Source organism: Nannospalax galili, unplaced genomic scaffold (assembly GCF_000622305.1).
Source record: "Nannospalax galili isolate Female #2095 unplaced genomic scaffold, S.galili_v1.0 scaffold182, whole genome shotgun sequence".
Taxonomy (NCBI): Eukaryota; Metazoa; Chordata; class Mammalia; order Rodentia; family Spalacidae; genus Nannospalax; species Nannospalax galili.
Window position 1 is genome coordinate 3,115,371 of NW_008348662.1, and position 21,629 is coordinate 3,136,999.

Here is a 21,629-nt window from a genome sequence, read left to right on the forward strand (position 1 = left end):
ACCAAGCCAGAAGAGAGGACACTGTCAGAACTACAGCCTAGGAAGTTAAATCTTGTTCCATGGGCAGTTCCATAGTGACATCATTATTGAAGCTCACATGGCTATTATGGCTTTAAACTGCATAAAATGATCATCTTTAAAAAATTCTCTGAAATTTCTATTCTATAATAGAAATTAATTTTTATCTAATTTAAATAAACATTACAAAAATCTTCTTAAACCAGTTTAAAAAGGAAAATAAATTCAATGGTCACATTATTTTTTCTAAGTTTTTTTTGTTAGTAAGTCTCATGGGATGAACTTCTGATCTTATTGTTTGCACTTCCCAAGAACCAGGATTATAGGCATACACAACCACATCCAGTTTATTTGGTGTTGGGGACTAAATTCAGGGCTTCATGCATAGGCAAGCTCTCTACCAGCTAAGGTACATCCCCAGCTCCTCAAAAAGGATTATCTAATAAACTTTATTTAATCAACAATATTTTGAGGCATTAATATACTATATTCAAATTCTAAAAAGAATTTATTTTTTCATGCCTTTCTCTGAGTAGGGAAGAAGTAAACTCATGTTTAATATTGATTCCTTATCAAGTAGCTGTGTTATCTCAAATGAGGATTCAGTGGCTCTAAGCTTAAGTTTCTATAGTAGAGTAGGAATTGTAAAAGCACTTCATATAGCAGCTGTGAAGATTAAATGTCATATGTGTTTAAGGCCCGAAACAAGTACATGGCCTAGCTATTGTTATAGTCTGTTTTCGTCTCCCCTGACCAAAGTACTGCAAACTAATGGGCCAAACTTAATGCAGGACAGGTTTACCCAGTACTAGTGAACTGTGAAACCCAGTAACAGGGAGAAAAGGCATCAAAAAGTGTTGGGCTTAGTTCCTTCATAATGTAAAATGTGCATCTGAAGCCAGAACTGTAGGAAGTCCTTCTGTTTTATGCAGCCTATGGTTTTTGTTTACATAAAATCAACTATACACCCATACATACATAACATAGTATATCGAACTATATACTGTAAGTAATTATAAACTGGGGAATATGCTAGCATATTATTGTCATAAATTTAGTTCACTAATTTTTGTGGACTACCTTAAGAATTCATTTTAATACAGAAGAAAACTTCTTTAGAGAACTATAAGGATACCAGATGGAGCATTCTGTCTACTCCTTTTGCCTCTGGTCAATAAAGTAAGAAGAACTGGGCAGAGATTGAAAATAAACAAAAATGTAACAAACCCAATATCCCAGGGCTTTGATGACATCAAGTTTACACATTGGACACGTTCGGTGATCCAAAAGCCATGGGTCAATGCATATTCTATGAAAAATATGCCTAAAAGAATTAAGTATACATTAATGTCTTAAAATAAATATTTATATAACTTATAAAGGAAATAGACATTTTACCAACATCCCTTTATTACACATTAGTCAACATTACATTAGCCTTGTAGTCTAGTCACTTTTCTAAGTTACTATCTAGTCAACTTTCCATTTAAAAAGAACTTGAACTTAACAGTGAAATTTTCTCTTCATTCCACAAAAATAGGATGGACCTATTTCTATCACATGCTAAGTTGTATGTTTTTATATCTTATTTTTTTGAGACACAGTCTCACTACATAGCTCAAGCTGGCCTAGAACTTGCTCTTGTAGCTCAGGCTTGCCTTGAACTTGCAATCCTTTTAACTCTGCCTCCCAAGAGCTGAGATCATAGTAATGCACTACCATGCACAGTCATTTTTATGTGCCTTAGTAGTTTACTTGGCCTTTTAGTCTTGTAAAGCCCCTAAATAAGCTAAGAATAATAAACTAATACTAAGCTGATAGTATCTTGCTTCGGTCTATAAAATGACTCAATGGAAATACAGCAAAATACTAACACTCATCTTTGGGTGACAGGCCTAAAGAACAATTACTTCCTTTAACATACCCCATTTCTATAATAAGCATCTAACACACTATCAGAATTAATAATTTATTTTCTTGCTGGTTTGTCTTGGTGGCTTACTGCTCCTCCCATGAGATGGATGTGTGATCAAATACAGGCTTTGGAGCCAGAGGGTTGGGCTTGGGCTCAAACACCAGCCATGTGACTAGACAGCCATAATCATAAGGAGCTGTGTCTCCTAATCTCTGTACCTTTACCATAAGCTGTTCCAAGGGATTCACACAATGTGTTCACAACAGGGTGGACATAGTACATACCTCTTAACTAACTGTATGTTATTATTACTCCTCTGACGCCCTTTTCTTCAAACAGAATTCTGCTAGTGCCATTAGAAACAGCAATTTTTAATTATATCAGTTTAGTTTAGCTTGTCATTCTACCTTTCCACCCTCATACTAAAAGAGGAGACCCAAAAGTAAGTAGAAAAACAAAACAAAAAACCAACACAAAAGAAACTTATGGTTTGGTTGGAGGATGTGTTGCATAATGCTCAGGGGAAAAAAAAAGAAAGCGACCAAGAAATGTGCAGATGTAACAGCTCTGCACCAAGGGTCAGGTAAAGCCCAGCTCATCCACCAGCACATACCTAGAGCTGCTAATCTATGCAACATCTCAAGCATCATTCTGAAGTCAGAAAGACCTGTCCTAAACCAGCTCCTAAATTCTCCACTTTCAATGCTTTTCTGTAGAACATGATTAATTTATACTGACCCTAGTTCTTTAAGTACCCACTGTGCCAACCCTATGTAAATGCTGGCAGATTTAAGCCAGCTACTCTTCTCTGAGAACTTTTAATTATTTTGATGCTTATTCCTTTATTTCCTCAAAACAGGTATCAAGAATTTAATCTATTATAAAGAACTGTATATATACTAAAATATTTTGTATTTAATCTATAAAGTACTGCATATATACTAAAATATTTTGTAAACAAAACAAACATACTAACTTGTAACTTACTTCTAAAATATGTAAGGTTTAACTGAAATTGATCAGACTTAAAAATCTATTATTTGGGGGCTGGAGAGATGGCTCAGCAGTTAAGAGCAGTGACTGCTCTTGCAGAGGACCCGGGTTCGATTCCCAGCACCCACATGGCAGCTACGAACTGTCCTTAACTCCGGTTCCAGGGGACTCTGAAGCCCTCTTCTGACCCCCGCGGCATTGCATGACACGGGTGCACTCACATGCATGCAGGCAATACACTCATACACATAAAATAAAAATATTTTTTAAAAAATCTATTATCTGTACACAAAACAAACCCTTCTGGTAGCACATCAATTCTTTTTAGAAGTTATCAATTAAAATGGATTATTAAAAACGAAATTGAAACTTCCCAGTATTAAAATGACACCTGAATTATTGAAACCTGAGTAAGAATAGTTGTTTTACACAACCTCAACAGAGAACCTACATCCAGGATGTAAACAATAGCAAACTCTACCTGCTCCACCTCACTTCTGGGTCATTCTGGGTGCTTAATCGTTCTTGCTTCTGCCCAAGATAGCACATATTCTGCACCACTAGGTATATAATGGATTCCTAGGATTCTAAACAAGCCAGTCTAAAACAAGAGTATATAATGTGTCTTAATGGTCACTTAAGAGTCTCCTAAGCAAATCAGTTTTAAAGAATCTTTAAGACAATATGAAAGTCCAAGCCTCTTTTCTGAAAGATGAGATGATTGAAGATCACAATATTTTCCTATCAGAAAAAATATGGTACTCTTATCAAAATACTGAAGTCTTCAAGTAATTTTTAATATCTAAGTAGGTAGAAAGAACATACTTGCATGGCAGGATTCTGATAACATCCTTTACTTTAAAATTTTCAATACACACTGCACAGTTCTCAGCATCAACATCAATTCCCTGTAAAGAGAGAGTTTACTGTATCACTGGTGTGTAGCTCATCCTTGGTAAGGATAATACATTCTGACTAAAACAGGGTCAGCGAGAGGGATAGCAGGTAAAAAAAAAAAACCACTGATGACCTGAGTTAGATCTCCAGGTCCCAGAAAGTTGTCCTCTGGCCTCCGAATGTGTTGTGGCATGTGCATACCCAACATATGTGATACACACAATATAAATAAAAAACAAAACTAAACTAAAACAATGATGAACTATATTCTGCACTGAACCACCTGATTCTAAAACATGTATTATACGTGGCATTTACTTCTTACCCTATCAAGCAGTTATTTAAAGACACTGAATGAAAAGGAAAAAAAAATCTTCATTGTGCGCCGTGTGCCTGATCAGGCATTAGCAGTGTTTTAAGTAGTAAGCTAGTGCTTGAAAAAGTATTTGTATCTTTATTTTTATTTTATGCGTATGTTTTGCCCACATATAAAGTGCACTTGTGTAATGTAGAGCCCGTCAAGGCCAGAAAAGGGCACTGGATTCCCTGGATCTCGAGTTACACATGGTTTGTTAGCCACCATGTGGGTGCTAGGAACCAAACCCAGGCCCTCTGGAAGAGCAGACAGTGCTCTTAACTGCTGAGCCATCTCTCTAGCCCTAAGTATTTGCATCTTAAGGGCTGTAGAAATGCAAAATGCAACCCACACACCGATGCAAAATCTCTTATATTCCAAGCTGACCTCAAACTTGTGGTGTAGCCAAGAATGGTTTTCTGATCCTCCTGCTTCCACCTTGTATCACCATGTCTGGTTTATACCATGGTTCTGGAGATGGAACTCAAGGCTGCATGCATCTTAGGCAAGCACTCTACCAAGTGAACTACACTCTAAGCCCTGCTTGCTATTATGATAAAGTATTTTCAAGTGTAAAACTTAGAAATTAGGAGGGGGAGTTTTGTGACAAAATTTCTGTATCTAAGAATCTCTAAGTCACAGACTTTTTCTATAGGATCAGTCCTCTCTGCTTCTCTGGAAAACCCTTGGCTCTGTCCATCTGATCCTGTTTAATCACTAAGGCAGTGGGGGCCAGAGTAGCTAGGATAAGCTGGGATTCTGAGACAGAGATTCAGGAACTCAAGCAGTGTATACATGAGGGGACAACTTTTAGCCACACTATCCTTGAGTTAATATTTAAACATGTACTTAGCCATATGTACTACTATTAACAAGGAAACAGTAAATACCCGATTTTGCATATGCAGTTATCAAAGACTGCATTAAAATTAACTTATAACAGTATTTTGAAGTGTATGTTATAGCAAAAGTAGTCACTTATTTTTCATGTCATGTAAGGATGATGAAATAATTTCCCAACTCTTTAATAATTTGCAAATTTATACAGCACTGTAAGTCTACAAGAAAAGAAAAAAAAAAGTCACTCATCTCCAGAACTGGTTAAGATATAGACTGCAGAAAACTCATTTTTCTGTTTAGCTTTACAGTGTAAAAATGGCAGTAAACCCAGATATACACTTCACAGACCACTTAGGGATCTTCTTTTTTCATTATTATTTAGAGTTTTAAAAAAATATTTTAATTTTTATTTTATGTGTATGAGTGTATTGCCTGCATGTATGTGAGTGTACCCATGTCGTGCAATGCTGTGGAGGTCAGACGAGGGCGTCAGATTCCCCTGGAACTAGAGTTAAGGATGGTTCGTAGCCACCATGTAGGTGCTGGGAATTGAACCCAGGTCCTCTGCAAGAGCAGTCAGTGCTCTTAACTGCTGAGCCATCTCTCCAGCCCCTATCATTTAGATTATTTTTTATTTTTTATTTTTTTTGAGAGAAGAGACAGGTTCTTGCTATGAAACCCTGGCCTGGAATTTACTATGCAGACCAGACTGGCCTTGAACTCAAGGAGCTCTGCCTGCCTCTGACTTCTAAGTGTCGAGATTAAAGGTATATGCCACCATATCTATTTTTTGACAATTTAAAAATAAGTCCTGGGTAGCATACTTTCAAAAATATTCTGTGTAAGAAGACAGCAGTATCAATTTACTTGTATTCTCAAAGCATGGCTCAGTAAATTCCATGAGTCTGTGTCTTCTCATGTGTATAAGGATGGAAAGCATGCTGCAAGAAGGGCATAAAACCACATGAATGTCAAGTTAACTAGCTATGCAGAATGTGGAGTTTGTCAATGCTCTTCTAGAGAACCCTTTGTGATTTGTAAATCTGATGCTAATTTTAGGCTGTGAGAGCTGATTTTTAAATATTTGTTCACTCCTCTTTAATTCATTTTCAGGGAAATTAGTACCTTGCACAAGCTATGAAAAGCCTCTCTGTAAAGGTGTATACAGTGGTGTATGCCTTTAATCCCAGCACTTGGGAGTCAGAGGCAGGTGGATCTCTGTAAATTCAAGGCCAGCTTGGTCTACACAGTGAGTTCCAGATCAGCTGGGGCTACAACAAGACCCTGACTCAAAAAAGACCAAAATAAGTAAATAAATAAAAATCTTACTCTGAACAGGTTTTAGTGGATGAACTCGTATCAATGAATATCTGGGAGCACAAATTTTACAGTCATTCACACTGGCCCACTAGAACTTTAGATGATGGAAATGTGGCACAACCCAGTATGTCAGCACCAGCCAATATAGTTATTAAGCACATGCAATATTGGAACTAGCTTTTAAATTAAATTCATTTAACCCTGTTTTTTTCAGGAAGGGGGAGGGGTATGTGCTGGGGTCAAATCCAGGACCTTATGCATGCTAACCATTGGCTCCACCACTGAGCTACAGGTCTAGCCCCTAAATGTAATTCACTTACATTTAAACAGTCACATGTGACTAAGTACCTGTCATAAAAGTCAATGTCAACCCTTTTTTAAAATATTTAAATATATTTCCAGGTGCTGTCGTGATCACTTACCCAGGGCCTGCTTCTCCACCCCCTCACCTTTCCCCAAGAGTGTGTTGTTTTCTGTTTCAAAAAGTTACAAAAATAAATCTTAAAGTTAAAAAAAATGTAAATATATACGTGAAGACCTGTCAAAATGTCACATACTGATTATGCCAATCAGTAGAATGGAAAGAAAATACTTCTCAAAACACATAAACACTGTCTAGTTTGAACCATGAGACAAAGCAGCATGAAAGTATTACCTTTTCTCCAGACTTTACAGTATGCAGAGGAAGCTGGCCAATAATTTTCTTAGTTTCCTTTCTATGATTCTTAGGGGGAAAAGAGAGATTCTTATTACAATTGCTTAAATAATGGGGGGGGGGAATCACACATTACAATGTATGCAAATAGAAAATCATTAGAAAAGCGAAGTTAAATGATTGTTCTGAAAATAACTTAGAAAAAATTTTAAGTCTTAATATATAAAAGAGCCATGTAACTTAAAAGCTATTTAATGAGGCCCAGGCTGATCTTGGGCTTGTAGCAACTCTCCCGTCTCCCAGATGCCAGTATTACAGGCATGAGCCACCATGCCAAGCTAAAAACTGATTTATTTTACTTACTTAGATATTTATTTATTTGCAGTACTAGGGCTGAGCCTAGGGTTTCAATACATGGCTAAGCAAGCCCCCTTCAGAGCTGTATCTCCAGCCTAGTAACAGGTCTTTTTAATTCCGTATCTGACAAAGGGTATTATAGGGGTAGAGCTTGGGAACTCTTGCATTCTAAACATGTGTGGGTCATTTAGCTATACTTTCAACTCTAAGAAACCAATTCCTATGCTAAATATTGGCAAGAAATTAATAATGCTCAGAACAAAGGTACCATCTACTTTCCATCAATGGTACCCTAAAGCAAAGAGTCCTGCCAAGTCATCAAGTCAGGAAGGCCTGCTTTGCATAAGGCCTGAATGTGCTACTGGAAGTCTCTGGTTTTTCTTTTTCTCTGCTGTTACTGAGAAAGGGACTGCCTTCACAGTAGAGACAGAAAAGGCCCTTCAACTTTACACCAAACCAGAGAACCAGGATTACATGAGGGCACGTTCATGGTCATATGCCCTGCTATTTCTGTCTGTCTATAAAAGGATAAAGAGAGTACCTGCAGGAACCAAATGTATAAAAAGTGATCTAGACTTAAAAGTATCCAATTTCCCACAAAACAGAAAAAGTTATTACCAGTCATAGGAATAAGTGAAAATGAAATTAAATATAACTAAATATAACTTCAAGTAATATACAGAATATATTTATGCTCTCTTTTTAAAATTAAAATTAATAATTATCCATAACTACCTGACTTCCAAACTGTGAGCCAGTATATAGGAAACGCTGTATATAATAAAATATTAGCCAGGCTAATGAGATAATCATCATTGTGATGAAGGCAATGGCCACAAACACCACAGACTGACCGCTGATGAACTCCTGCATATGACGGGTGCCAATCCCTATGGTCATTTGTACTGGAATTCCTTTTTCCACCAGATTGAAAATTTCTCTTCCTTTTGAGTAGCTAATCATAATGACGACTATGTTTCCTGTTCCTGCATGAAAAAACAAAGAAATGAATAAAGAACACAAAATTAGATAAAATTAAGAACATGTTCACCAAAAAACACTTTAAGAAACTTTAATAAAAATGGGTAATTTTCAGAAAAACATCAACTGCCAAAATTGGTTTCAAAATAGAAAAGACTGACTGACTACAGTAAGAAAATCACAATGAGCTAGGATACCATTCAGCTTTGCAGACGACTGACTGTATCACCAAACCTTTTAAGAAACATGTAATACCACCAGCAGTTAAGTTGTTCCACAGCTAATTAAAAAGGAGAAAAAAAAGGATGCTTAAAATTCATTTCTGAGTCAGACATGGTGGTAAAAGTCTGTAACCCAGAGGCAGAGAGAACAGAATCTCAGTTTTTGTTTTCCAAAAAATTTATTTTTAAATTTTTATTTTATGTGTATGAGTGTTATACCTGCATATGTGTTAAGTACACCTGTGTTGTGTAGTGCCCATGGAAGACAGAAGAGGGCGTCGGATCCCCTGGAACTGGAGTTATGGGCGGTTGTTAGCTATCATGTGGGTGCTGGGATTCAAACCTGGGCCTTCTGCAAAAACAGCTCTTAACCGCTGAGCCATCTCTCCAGCCTCAGAATCTCAGTTTTAAGATCACCTTGGATTACACAGTAAGTTCAAGGCCAGCCTGGCTGGCTACATAGTGAAAATGTCTCAAAAAACCAGTATCTGAGAAGGTGGCTCAATGGTAGAGCACTTACCTAGCCTGTACAAGCCCCTGGGTTCAAACTCCAGAACCACAAATATATCTAAGATAAAACCAAGCATGGCAATAAAAAGCAAAAGAGCCAAATAGATTCATTTCTCTTATAAATATTAATGCTAATGCTGCAAATGTGCCCATTAAAATTAGAGAATAAGAATTCTACTATGATCACTCCTATTTAACACTGCTTTGAACACAAAGGCTTGAGATAAAACAGAAGAGGCAAAAATCTTAAGTTTTACATGACTGGCTATAAATTAATACAGCTACTATAAAATATCAATAGGCTAGGGGTGGAGAGATGGCTCAGTGGTTAAGAACACTGTTTGTTTCTTGCAGAAGACCCGCATTCAAATCCCAGCACCCACATGGCAGCTAACAACTGTCTGTAACTCCAGTTCCAGGGGATCTGACAGCCTCTTCTGACTTCAGCAGGCACTGCATGACACGGGTGCACTTACCTATATGCAGGTAATACACACATATATATAAAATAAAAATAATAATTAAAAAAAATCAATAGGCTGGATTTCAAAACAACTAAAAATATTTCCTTTAATGTTACTTAGGGGATAAATAATCAGGAATGATTAGGAACTTTTTAAACAGTGAAAACTGTGAGTCCTTACAGTCAAGGTACTTAAAGCAATGCAGGAGTGGTAGATGAAAATGTTCAGAGAATGGGGCAGAAAGAAAAAGTCCAGAAAGAAACCCAAATACACAAAAGTACTCAGTAGATGATAACAGAAATCCAAACCAATTAGGAAAACTGACTTTTTAAAATCAGATAAAGGCAAGTATATTATATTGGGAAAAACTGCATGCTTTTCTCACAATGTATGCCAAAAAATTAGTAGAAATAGGATTTTAAATGTAGAAAACCCCCCACAAAATCCAAAAGAAACAGAATTTAGAAATATGCAACATTAGAGAAAAATTTCCAATTATGAAAAACCACATTAGAGATTCTTTTAAAAGAATAAAAAAGAGTAAAAAGCGGGGCGTGGTGGCACATGCCTTTAATCCCAGCACTTGGGAGGCAGAGGCAGGTGGATCTCTGTGAGTTAGAGGCCAGCCTGGTCTACACAGTGAGACAGCTGGGGCTACAGGGGGACCCCTGCTCCTAAAAACCAAAAAAAAAAAAAAAAAAAGTACACAATTTTTGACAATGGAAAAATGAAAATCTTCTCCAAAGCTAAAAGAACAAAGTCAAGGTTAAAGTAACAAATGGCCAACTTGGAAAAAATAGTTGTAATATAACAAAGACAGCAAACTAATTTCCTATAAGAAAAAGAAAAGAAAATGAAGTTAATTTACAGAAAATTAAGCTTTTAAAATGGCTCCTTTACTGAGATATAAAGTATAATTTATGGCTTAAAGACTGATAAGCATTAACACCTAATTCTTGTAGCATTTCCATCACCCCAACAAGAAACCCTGTGCCTATCCACTGATAGTCATCTCCCAACAAGTGAGTTTTAAATATATAAAAACATGTTTTCAGCTATCTATAAGAATGGCAAAGACAAAAGTTTCATACATTCTGTGAGTGAGTTTGAGGCCAGCCTGCTCTACATAGAGTTCCAGGCCAGCTGGGGCTACAGGGAGACCGTCTCAAAAAGACCAAAAAAAAAAAAAAAGTTTCATACACTATTACCGGCAATAATAGTTATGTTGGCACTCATATATTCTCATTCTCTCTCTCTCTCTCTCTCTCTCTCTCTCTCTCTCTCTCTCTCTCTCTCTCTCTCTCTCTGTATATATGTGTTATTACTCTTGTATGGGAGAGTGTGGCTACCAAAAATTTAAATTCTGTCTCTTTGTTCCAGCAAGTCTGTATCCATAAACTTACTTGCATAAGATGTACTTACACATGAACATGATGAAGTACCTGTAAAGATATTTTATGTCAGTGATTTTTAAAAAACATTTTAATCGGGCATGGTGGTACATGCCTTTAATTCCAGCAGTCAGGAGGCAGAAGCAGGCAGGTGCCTGTGAGTTCAAGGCCAGCCTGCTCTACATAGGGAGATTCAGGCCAGTTAGTGCTATATAGTGAGAACCTACCTCAAAAAATAAAAACAAACCAAAACCCAAAACAGCAAAAACATCTTTTTAAAGAAAGAAGGTTTCTCATTGGCAAAACAAGACATCCTAACAGATGCCCTGATAATTTTAGATTCTAGAACCTCTCAATGAAATCAGCCCCTATGTCAACAAGATAGTATCCAAAACAAATAATAGCAGGTATTTGAGACAACATTCAAGGCAGTGACTGGAAAAATATAAAAGTGGTCTTTTTGTTTCTTTCCCCTAGTAAGATATGGGTTGCATAAAGGCATGAGGTTCCTTTTGGTGAGAATTATTATTTTTTTTTTAAAGAGACAGGGTCTCATAGTTGACTTGAATTCCTCCTGCCTCTGCCTACTGAGTGATAGCTGGGATTACTAGCATACACTATTATGCCTGTCAAAAAATTTCTTCTTATAGAAAACTTGTGAATCTTCTCACTCTGCCTTCCACCCTAAAGTTTCAGGCTTCGATTTAGACACAAAAATATAATTCCACTGACCTCCCAAAACTATAACTGTACTTATCACATCTTTAAGAAAGTTTAGAGTTGGGGGAGATAGCTCAGGAACAGAGTGCTTACCTAGCAGGCATAAGGCTGAGTTCTAACTCCAGCACTGGGAAGAAAAAGTTTATCACCCAATTATGAATACCAAATCAGTATACAGAATTTTCTCCTTCAGTTAGTTTTCTAAGTTGGCGTTAACTCAATCTAAGTGCAAGAAAGATAGCTAGTGTTTAAGGAACTGGGAAATAGCTTAGTGATGCAATGTGTGCTTAGCACAGGAAAGGCAGAGCTTAATCCCTAGTACCCCAACCCCCTAAAATATGTTTATCTTTTGATACATGAATGAGAACCATTCCTGCAACAGTAATGGTCCAAGAGGTATTAACAGGCACAAGAAGCTGCTTGTTGGTAGAACTTAGCATGCTTGAGGCCCTAAGTTCGATCTTCAGTACCAAGAAAAAGAAAGAAACAAGCACGAAGAACTGGCTGACAAAGAGATCTAAAGGGAACCATCAGGTCTTCAAAGACACCAGATGCCTGCAGCTTCAGCCTAGAAAGAGGACTCTCTGCCAAGTCTGGCCGCTAACTTTACCTAGATTTCAAACACATCTTAGTCCCCCTCATTGACCAGGCTGTGGACAGCACCAGGACACTCAAAACTATGATTTATCAGTTCTCATACTGATAGTGGTAAAAGAATTAAGAAGCCTAGGTTTGGGGTCAGCACAAACATTTCCTGGTAAGCAACAATGGAAGTTTTGGTGTAGGGTAAATGATATAAAAGCAGGTAACAAGAGTTGGGCAAGGTGGCGCTTGCCTTTAATCACAGCACTCCAGAGGCAGAGGCAAGTGAGTGTCTGTGAGATAAAGGCCAGCCTGGTCCAGAGTTCCAGGCCAGCTGGGGCTACAGGGAGACCCTGCCTCAAACAATCAATCAATCAATCAATCAATCAATCAATCAATCAATCAAACAAACAAACAAACAAACAGGTAATGAGACTCCCCATGTATCACTGCTATGATCATTAGTGATACAACCTAAAATCTTTTTAAACTTTTTATTTTATGTGCATGAATGTACTACCTGCATGTATATAAGTGCACCCATGCCATGCAGTGCCTGCAGAAGCCAGAAGAGGGTGTCGGATTCCCTGGAACTGGAGTTAGCCATCATGTGGGTGCTGGGATTCGAACCCAGGCCTTCTCTCCAAGAGTAGCCAGTGCTCTTGACTACTAAGCCATCTCTCTAGCCCTTGATGCTACAACTTTCAAGTGGTACAAAATTGTTTCTTCCACATGAAGACTAGCTCTTCTTTTCTCAAAAATCATTTTTTTTCCCCTAGTTCTAGCCTCAGTTTAATAAATTTTTAATAAACCTTTCCATGGAGATGCCAAGAGCCTATTCCCTGCCACCAAAGTAAAATTATGTGACAACTACACTGACAGATAGATGTAAATGAGGATCACTGTTTGGTTGCTGTACCTTAGAACAGAAGGTTTGTCTTCCATGCCTCTCCTTTATCTGCCAATTGTTTTTATTCTGTGTCTGCTATCACAATCTAAATGTCTCATAAACTACAGTATGTATATACAGGCTGAAGCAGCTGCTCTGGAAGCACTGACAGTACTCAAATTAGTAGAGAAAAAAAGGCAACAGGTAAACTGTGGACAACATACTGTCCTTAACAACTGCCAAGGAGTTATGTGACCATGTCAACAGAAGACCTCTACAAGACTCCTCAGGAGTCTGCAACCATGACTGCCTCTAGGGAGATGAGCTGGTAGTTTCAGGATGGAGTGGGAGTCTCACTTTGCACAGAAGAAATTCTGTACCATGAAAGATCTATGATAGCACACTGAAAACACAGTATAAAACTATTTTGTTGTGGAGGGAAATATAATCCAGAGCATATCCCTTGTGGATCTCAGCCACCAGAATTTATTTACTGAAATGCCAGAAGGGCACCCTTCTAAGGTGGCTTCTGACTGGAAGGTGATCCTATGACCAGGCTGGGCCTAACTAAGGAGAACTGCAGTCTCCTCAGTGTGTTCACAATGTCACTGGGACGCTGCAACAGGAGACAGGTATCAACCACCTTTAGGAAAATAAAAATTCAGTAGTTTAGAAACATGAATACAAACAACTACAAAAGTTTAACCTGCCTATAATTACGTGACGAATCACAAACTAAAAGCTTTTTTACCAAAAAAAATTGCAGGAGGCTAGTAAAATGGCTCTGCGGGTAAAGGCACTTGCTACACCAGCCTGAAGACTGAGTTGGATTCCTGAGACCCACATAAAGGTGGAACCATCTCCATAAATTTCTGCTCTGATCTACATACATGTGCTGCACCTTGTGCCGACCCCTTCTGCATACATATACCACACACAAAACACAAAATAAATAAATTTAAGAATTGCTGAACATTTCTAGCACGTTACATTCTTTGTGTAACAATAAACAACTTCAGTTTCTGAACATGTCACTTGAAGCAGAAAGCGACCATATTATCAAATTCTACAGCTGAGGGCTAAGAAATCATCAGTGAGTCGTTCCATGCCATAAACCACCAGGAAAAGCAGTTCTCAGGTTTGTAGAACCCATGTCCAGGAAGGCAGTTATCTACTTCTTCGTAGGGTACACAGCTGCAGAGACAGAGAGACCTGGGCTAGAATCTCACTTGTTATTTACTGCTGGGGTGGGGGTGGGGTATCCCTGGACAAGCTGCACTTCACTCAGAATATTTCTCCATTTCTTATAAAATTAGGATGAGAATGATTCTCCTTTGGGCTGTCACTTAACAAGTAGAGTAACAAAAACTACAGCAGTGAGGGGAATAACCTTGTGTGGGACGGAGGGCCGCCTTTCCCTGAGAGGCACATTTATACTGTATCTTCAAGATTAGGAGAAGTTTTACTAAGAAACAGATGGAAACTTCTCTAGGTCATAAAAGCCACAATACCGTATTTGACAAAGTGCTGAATCTAGCTTGGCCAGTGACTAAAAACACAGTGTATTTTGTTGAATGAATGGTAAGATTAACTGAGATGACAAAAAGTATTGGAAACCTAAAACCTCAAGACTAGAGAGGTGTTCAGAAGGGTACTCTGAGCTTAATTAAAACACTTGGAATTTTCATCTGGGAAGCAGTTCACAGAGTTAAAAGAGATTACAGATTAAAACAAGAAAAAAGAAGCTGTGGTTTGTGGGGGCGGTGCCTGGGATAAGGGCTACTTTGTAATGCTGCTTGATTTGGATTGATCTGCTTTTCCAAAAACATTTTTGGGGTCCCCCAGCACCGATAATTCCAGCTACTCAGGAGGCTGAGGCAGAATTCCCAAGACCAGCTTGAACAACAGAGCAAAAACTTGTCTCAAAACAAAAACAAAATGGGGGAAGATAAATGAGAGACAGGGCAGATGGGTAAAAATGTACTAGTACATGAGTGAGTTCCTGTGCAAAGCTAAGTGGTGCCAGGCACATCTACCGCAATCACCTGACCCTGACCTCCTATCACTTCCTCTCTGGGCTGATCCTAAACAGACAATCTGTTCAAGTCACTCTGTACAACTGTGCCTATGTTGGCAGAGGAAAGCAAATCTTAGCTAATTTCCTAACTGAACAGGTGAATTTTTTCACCAGAGGTATAGAATCTCAAAAACTTGAGACATAAAAAATAAGCCTTTGAGCCACACATGGTGGCGCACGCCTTTAATCCCAGCACTCGGGAGGTAGAGGCAGGCAGATCTCTGTGAGTTCAAGGCCAGCCTGGTCTACATAGTGAGTTCCAGGACAGCTGGGGCTACAGAGAGACCCTGTCTCAAAAATGACCAAAAAAAAAAAAATTTAAATTAAATTAAAAAAAGCCTTTGGAATTAATTTTTTTCTTCTTCAGGGTTAATGTTGTAATCAATCTTGCTTGACTAAAAAAGGTCATCTTGCACAATCTCACCCCCACAAAGCACTCTACATCTCACCATTAGGCAGGATAACTTCCTTAGGGCAGTTTCTGTTTTATTTTTGTCTTACACTGAGCACACTGTCATTGCCCATTGTATATAATCTATATGGTCATAAACCTCTTGTTGAAAACAGATATAAAATGGCATCTGAACAGGCCAAACTACCGGTAATATAATTTAAAATTTTCTGATGCCAAAAGTAAAATGATATCCATTCCCTTTTCAAATTTTTGTGCTCCTTTTATGGCTTTGTCAAAAACTAAACAACACATTTGTGGAAAAAAAATTGTACTCAGATAACAACTTCAGAATTTAGCAGTGAGACATGAATATAGTATACAATTTCTCCTCCCAAGGGAACTATTTAGATTTCAACACCAGCTTGAAGGAGATAAGAGCTACTGAAATATTTAAAGTAGTAGATTCAATTTCTGGTCAAGAAAATTAACTTAGCAACAAGAAACCATCTTGAAGTTCCAGGAACATAATCTCACAAATGTTTAGGTTTTCTTTTTTCCAAATAACCACGACATTCTGGTCACTTCTATTCTACTGGGAGAATCCTCATCAGAACTTTAAGATTTAGAGTAAGCTCAACTTATACTTTGTAGCAACTTCTGCTTTTCCTGTAGTCACTGTTATCACTGCCTCTTAGATAGGCCTTAAAAAATATTTTAAGTTGTAAAACAACAAAAACCCCCAAAATATTTTAAATTGTGTGTGTGTGCACACATGTGTGCTCATGCACGTGAGTACAGGTGCCTATGGAGGCCAGAAGAGGGTGTTTGTTAGCCCTGGAGCTGGAGTCACAGGCAATTGTGAGCTACCTAACATGGATGCTGAGGACCAAATTCAGATCCTCTGCTAGTGCAGTAAGTGCTAACCACGAGCCATCTCTCCAGCCTTTTATACACCTCGTACAATTTCTTTATTGATTTCTCTCCTCACTAGATAGCTACTATCTGGTTTTTGTTTATTAGGATTTTGTAGCCCCACAGTGAAGGCTAATGGAAGAGTTTCTGTGTGAATGAACTGATTTGAAAACCTGGCTTACCTTCCAGGACTATGACTAAAATGATCCAGAGAATTACTGTAAATGTCTTCCTATATAGAACAGAACTGGATGGTAGGCAAGCTTGAGTCTCTTAAGACCTTATCATGAGCAAACACAAATACAAAACAACACACCATCACACAAAAAAATAGATTTGTTGAAAATACTACAACCATCTTTTGCAGCTTTTCCATATTAGTACTTCAGACCTTTGGCCTCTTGCAGTGCTATTCCTGCCACATGGAAATTCCTAGAGCCCACTTACTTTTACCACACTTGTACACAACTTCCTATGGCCTTTAACTTGTCCATCAACACTCATTCTTTCTAGGGAACTACTGAACTTGATCTCATTTTTTAAGGAAGCTGTTAAGAGTGCCACTTCTGGCTTCTTACAGCACCAAAATACATTTCAAATTAAAATCTAACACTGTAGACCATTTGGGAGTATAGTATTATAGATGACTAAGAATTATTCATTCATAAGAGATTATTTTACATGCTCTGCCAGCACAAAATGAGCACCTCTTAATATATATTTTCCCTTCCCTAAAGGTGGATACTTCTTATACATCTTTGAGCTCTCCCCTGTGCTATCCCAATCAAGCCCTTTCACCAGACTTTAGATCTAAGCCTTGCCATTTATTTGGCACCTATTAAACAACTGTTCAACAATTTAAAATGTCATTCTTGACAAGGCTATGCCAAAATTTCAGCTAGAGGAGCATCCTATTAATTAACCCAAAACAGCCACAGGAAGGCCAATACTAAAAAGATTTTGTTCAATGATTTAGCTTTTATCCACTTCTACCTATCTTGATCAAGCTAATTTCTACAACTTTCAACATCAATGCCTTCCTTTATGCTCTCTAAGCATCTCTGCATATAATTCAGTCAAGTCCAAACCACCTGGTCTGGAAAACTAGGTTCATCACTCCTAATAGACTATAAACCCCTTATAGGTGGCCATGTGTCTTGTGCATGTCCAACCCTCGGCAGGTAGGTAAATGTAAGTCTCTTAAAAACAGAACTTTGGGCATAATTTTAAGTCCTACTGCTGTTCTGATAGAGAAGCAAGCAATGGGTTTCAGAACTTGAGAAATTCTTCGAGACTTAGGAAGATTTTCAGTATTCAATTTCGGAAGCACACCTTTGCATTTCGTAGAAATCTAATGTTACACATCAGCACCAAGAACAGCTGAATCAGTGGGTTTTTCTGGCCCCAGCTACATTCGACCAAATAGAGGAAATCAACCTAAATCTAAGCAGCTTCAGTGGATAAACATTCATCCTAAACTTAGTCTGTCAAGCTGGTTTCTCCCAACTTCTTCTTAATTCTATTCTCAAAGTGATGACACAGTCATACCCTAGTACCCAACTGGGCCAAGTTCTGTGAGGGTCAACTTTTCTTCTGCAGTCTTTATTATTATTATTATTTTATGTGTAGGAGTGTATTGCCTGCATGTATGTAAGTGCACCCATGTCAGGCAATGCCTGCAGAGGTCTGAAGAGGGTGTCATATCCCCTGGAACTGGAGTTACAGAGGGTTGTTAGGTGCCATGTGGGTGCTGGGAGCCAAACCCTGGTCTTAGGCAAGAGCAGCCAGTGCTCTTAACCACCGAGCCATCTCTCCAGCCCCTTTTCTGCAGTCTTTATACAGTACAGGACCCTATAGTTCAACTTGAACTACCCAGTCTAACTATTTCCAGGTTGTCCCGTTTAACATATCAATCATATTACTATCAAATTAATCTTTCTTTAAGGTCAGTGTTTCAAAATGCTAGATAATTTTGTTACTCCCTGAAGATTTGGTAAAATATGGAGACATTTCTGGTTATCACAATAGTGGAAATGTGCCTGGAATGGAGGGGTGGGGGGCTGCAGCTAAACATTCTACAATACACAGCCCCTACCACAATTACCTGCCTATAGATCACCAAGTTTTAAAATGCTTCTGAGTATGAATTTCTTTACCTGTACAATGGAGTTAAGGATCTACCTTAAAGGACTGTCAGGAAGACAAGTGACTCACAATATAGAGAACACTTTTTACTCTTTATCTCCAATGATGGGTACTGTCACACATTTTTAAAAAGGTGCTAATCTCTTTCTCACCTCCTTTTAAATCTCAGAATTATTGTTATGTTAAAAAGGCTAGAAGGAATGCAGATAATGGCAATAACAGGGTCACCTCCCACCCCAAGTGGATTTTAAATTAACTTTGAGGTGTTTTTCTGGGATTGGATAAATTACATGTCAACAATATAAACAAGAAAGGCTGCTGGACTATGGTTAGAACAAGGGTTGTCTGCCTGGAAGGATGTTAATGTCATTATAAAAAAATGCAGTAGGGTAGAGTTGGAAAACTGTAGGGTGATGAGCCTGCCATTTAAAAGAAGTCTACATTAAGATGTGTATGCATCCCTAAGTGTTCAGACAGCATCAAGAAATCAGACCAGCATGCTGACTTATTTTCATCAACAGAACCAAACTTGATAACACTACACACAGCGTGCATCTGGAATGCTAGGATCTTTATGAGTCTTAGGACAGGGATTCGGTACAATGACAATGAGGACAATGCGTAATCACTAAAGTCACTGCACCAAAGACAGTGCCTGGCCCAAGACCACCACACAGACATCGGCACTCATTCCCACCCACCACTGTCTGCAGCCAACCAAGTCTACTAATCTCCAAAACCCAACTTCCTTGTTACTTCTCCATTTTGGGATCTAGCAGACTACTTCCATCCAACCTCAAACTCGTGTTGTCCCGACGTGTCGTCCCCGCCCGCCTGCCCATCCCCATTTTCTATGGATTTCTCTGCACCTGCTACTCTCTGGTCGATTTTCTTAAGAGGTCATCTAAATGTGGCGACCACTTCTTGCCTCTCAACCACCATCCCTAACGTTCTATAAAAATGGTCCAATCCCATGTCACTTTTCCCGTCTTTAATTTATAATTCTGAGTTGCATTCAAGCCAAAACAGAACAACAAAATTACAGTACAGGAAAAGGATGTCTGATTACTTAGTAGCAGCAGAAACTTAGACAAAAATTTAAATCACAGGAAATTCAGAATGAGTCAACTGTGTAATAGCTAACGCGATCTTAGAAGACACACAAGAAATGCCACGGCAGTCTGGGAGCAGAGCTCTGTTCCAGGGATGGTATTTTGCAACCTAGGACTTACTCATTACTATCTGAAGGTGCAACCCGCTGTCCCTGAAACAGCGCGTGTAGAGGACGGGTCTCCAGGCAGAGAGGAGGGTCTTTTCTTCAATGAACACAGTAACAAGATTTCATCTAAAGTCAAGACTGTAAAATAAGACTGGCTGTCAGGTCAGTGTGCGAAACCTCCACGAGGCAAGGAGAAAGCGGACAGAAAGAGCCCAGGATTTCTGACTCAAAAATTCGCATATTCAGATATGCTTCGTGAAACTGAAGAAACAAGAGCCACTAAGCCATCACTTCAGGAGATAGTGAGACCTGGGGTGCTCTGGAAGCGCCTCAACTCCTGCCTACCCACCACTCACCCAACTTTGGGAGACGGTGACGGGACCCGGAGGGACCCCAGATTAGGGATCAGGAGGCATAGCACCTGCTCCCGAGAAAGAGCAATCGAGCTGCATTTCTTTAACACTTTCACCCCCGCCCTCTCAGGCACGGGAGGGGAAGATCCGACCTTCCGCCTGGGAAACCACAGGGTTCCAATTCCGGACTTCCCAGAATCCCCTGGGACCCCCCGCCCCGGGGGTCCGCGCCCCTTCCAGCTGCCGTGCTGCTCACCCGCGTGGGACATGGGCTCGGTGGCGTTGCCATAGTGCTCCTCGTTGTACACCACCACGGCCGAAGCGTTCCTTCGCGCCGCCGCCAGCACCTTGTCCTTGAAGGTGCAGCGGCCGCGCGCCACCAGCGCGACCCAGGGCGCCGCGCCCCGGCCGCCCGGCACGAAGAAGCGCGTGTCGGGCGCGCAGCCCTCCACGTCCGCGGGCGCGTGCGGGACGCCCACCAGGCCCTGCGTGTCCTCCTTAGGCGAGCTATCGCCGAAGCGGCCGCTCTCCGACTCGCTCCACACCGTCCGGTTGGACTGCGGGTCCATGTACTTGATGCCCACCACGGCCGAGTACCACTCGAGCGCCCGGCCGCCCACCCCGGGCGCACACAGGACCAGCGCCAGCAGCGTGAGCGCGCCGCGAGCTTGCACGGCCGCTGCGTGCTGCCGGCTCCCCGCCATGGCCCGGCGGCCGGGCTGCTGAGGACTAGAGGGGGCGCCAAGCAAGGCTCTGCGCGACCGGCAGGGCCACAGCTCTGAGGAGACGCCTGTCCCAGAGAGCCAGAGGAGCGCGACGGGGGGCGGGGCCGCGGCGCACGCGCACCTGCCGGGGCGTGGAGCGTGGGGGCGTGGCGACGGAAGGGGCGGGGTCGTGCCAGAAGCCCCTTCCCCTGGTGTGCGCAGGCGCCAGGTCCTGAGCTCCACCCCTGCTGAGGTAGGTGGCCCAGCGATCCCTGGAGCGCATGGGGCGGTGTGTGTGCTCTGCTTCAGGCCTGGGACGCATCCTAGTTATGCCGCTTGGACGTCTAGACTCCCCAGGTCCGGGGAGATTCCTCGCCGGAGAAATAGGGAGAAATGGGAAGCTTACGCGGGAAGGCCGACAGGCGTGGGGCTGCGGGTGTGTAAAATCTCCCAGAGGGTGTTGAGTAGATGGACTTAACGGGCCAAATGGCAAAAAGCCCTGGCTGTCTAAACCACCTAGAAATAAAAATGAAAGCGTCGCACGCATTAGCCGGATGCGTTTTGTTACCAGTTTTGTAACGCATTTAATTGATGTATCATTTTTCTCTCAAGGGTTAGTCACAAAAGCCCTTTTTTTTTTCTCAATATAATGTACGCTGCTATTTAAATGAGCACTTAGGTGGGGGAGGGGCTGGAGAGCAGTGGCTGCTCTTGCAG

At 40.3% G+C, this 21,629-nt stretch overlaps 1 protein-coding gene across 2 annotated transcripts in view; it reads right to left on the reverse strand.

Annotated features, from left to right (window-relative positions):
• Rnf149 (ring finger protein 149) overlaps positions 1 to 21,046 on the reverse strand; it is a 28,499-nt gene extending 7,453 nt beyond the window's left edge. For both annotated transcript variants that reach the window (XM_008845881.3, XM_029569734.1), the window contains exons 1-5: positions 20,465 to 21,046; positions 8,086 to 8,336; positions 6,994 to 7,062; positions 3,752 to 3,834; positions 1,246 to 1,342 (exon numbers count right to left, since the gene is read on the reverse strand). In XM_008845881.3, coding sequence (XP_008844103.1) covers positions 1,246 to 1,342; positions 3,752 to 3,834; positions 6,994 to 7,062; positions 8,086 to 8,336; positions 20,465 to 20,912 — 948 coding nt within the window. In that variant the 5' untranslated portion in view covers positions 20,913 to 21,046. The remainder of the gene's footprint in view (positions 1 to 1,245; positions 1,343 to 3,751; positions 3,835 to 6,993; positions 7,063 to 8,085; positions 8,337 to 20,464) is intronic.
• Positions 21,047 to 21,629: the final 583 nt, after the last annotated feature.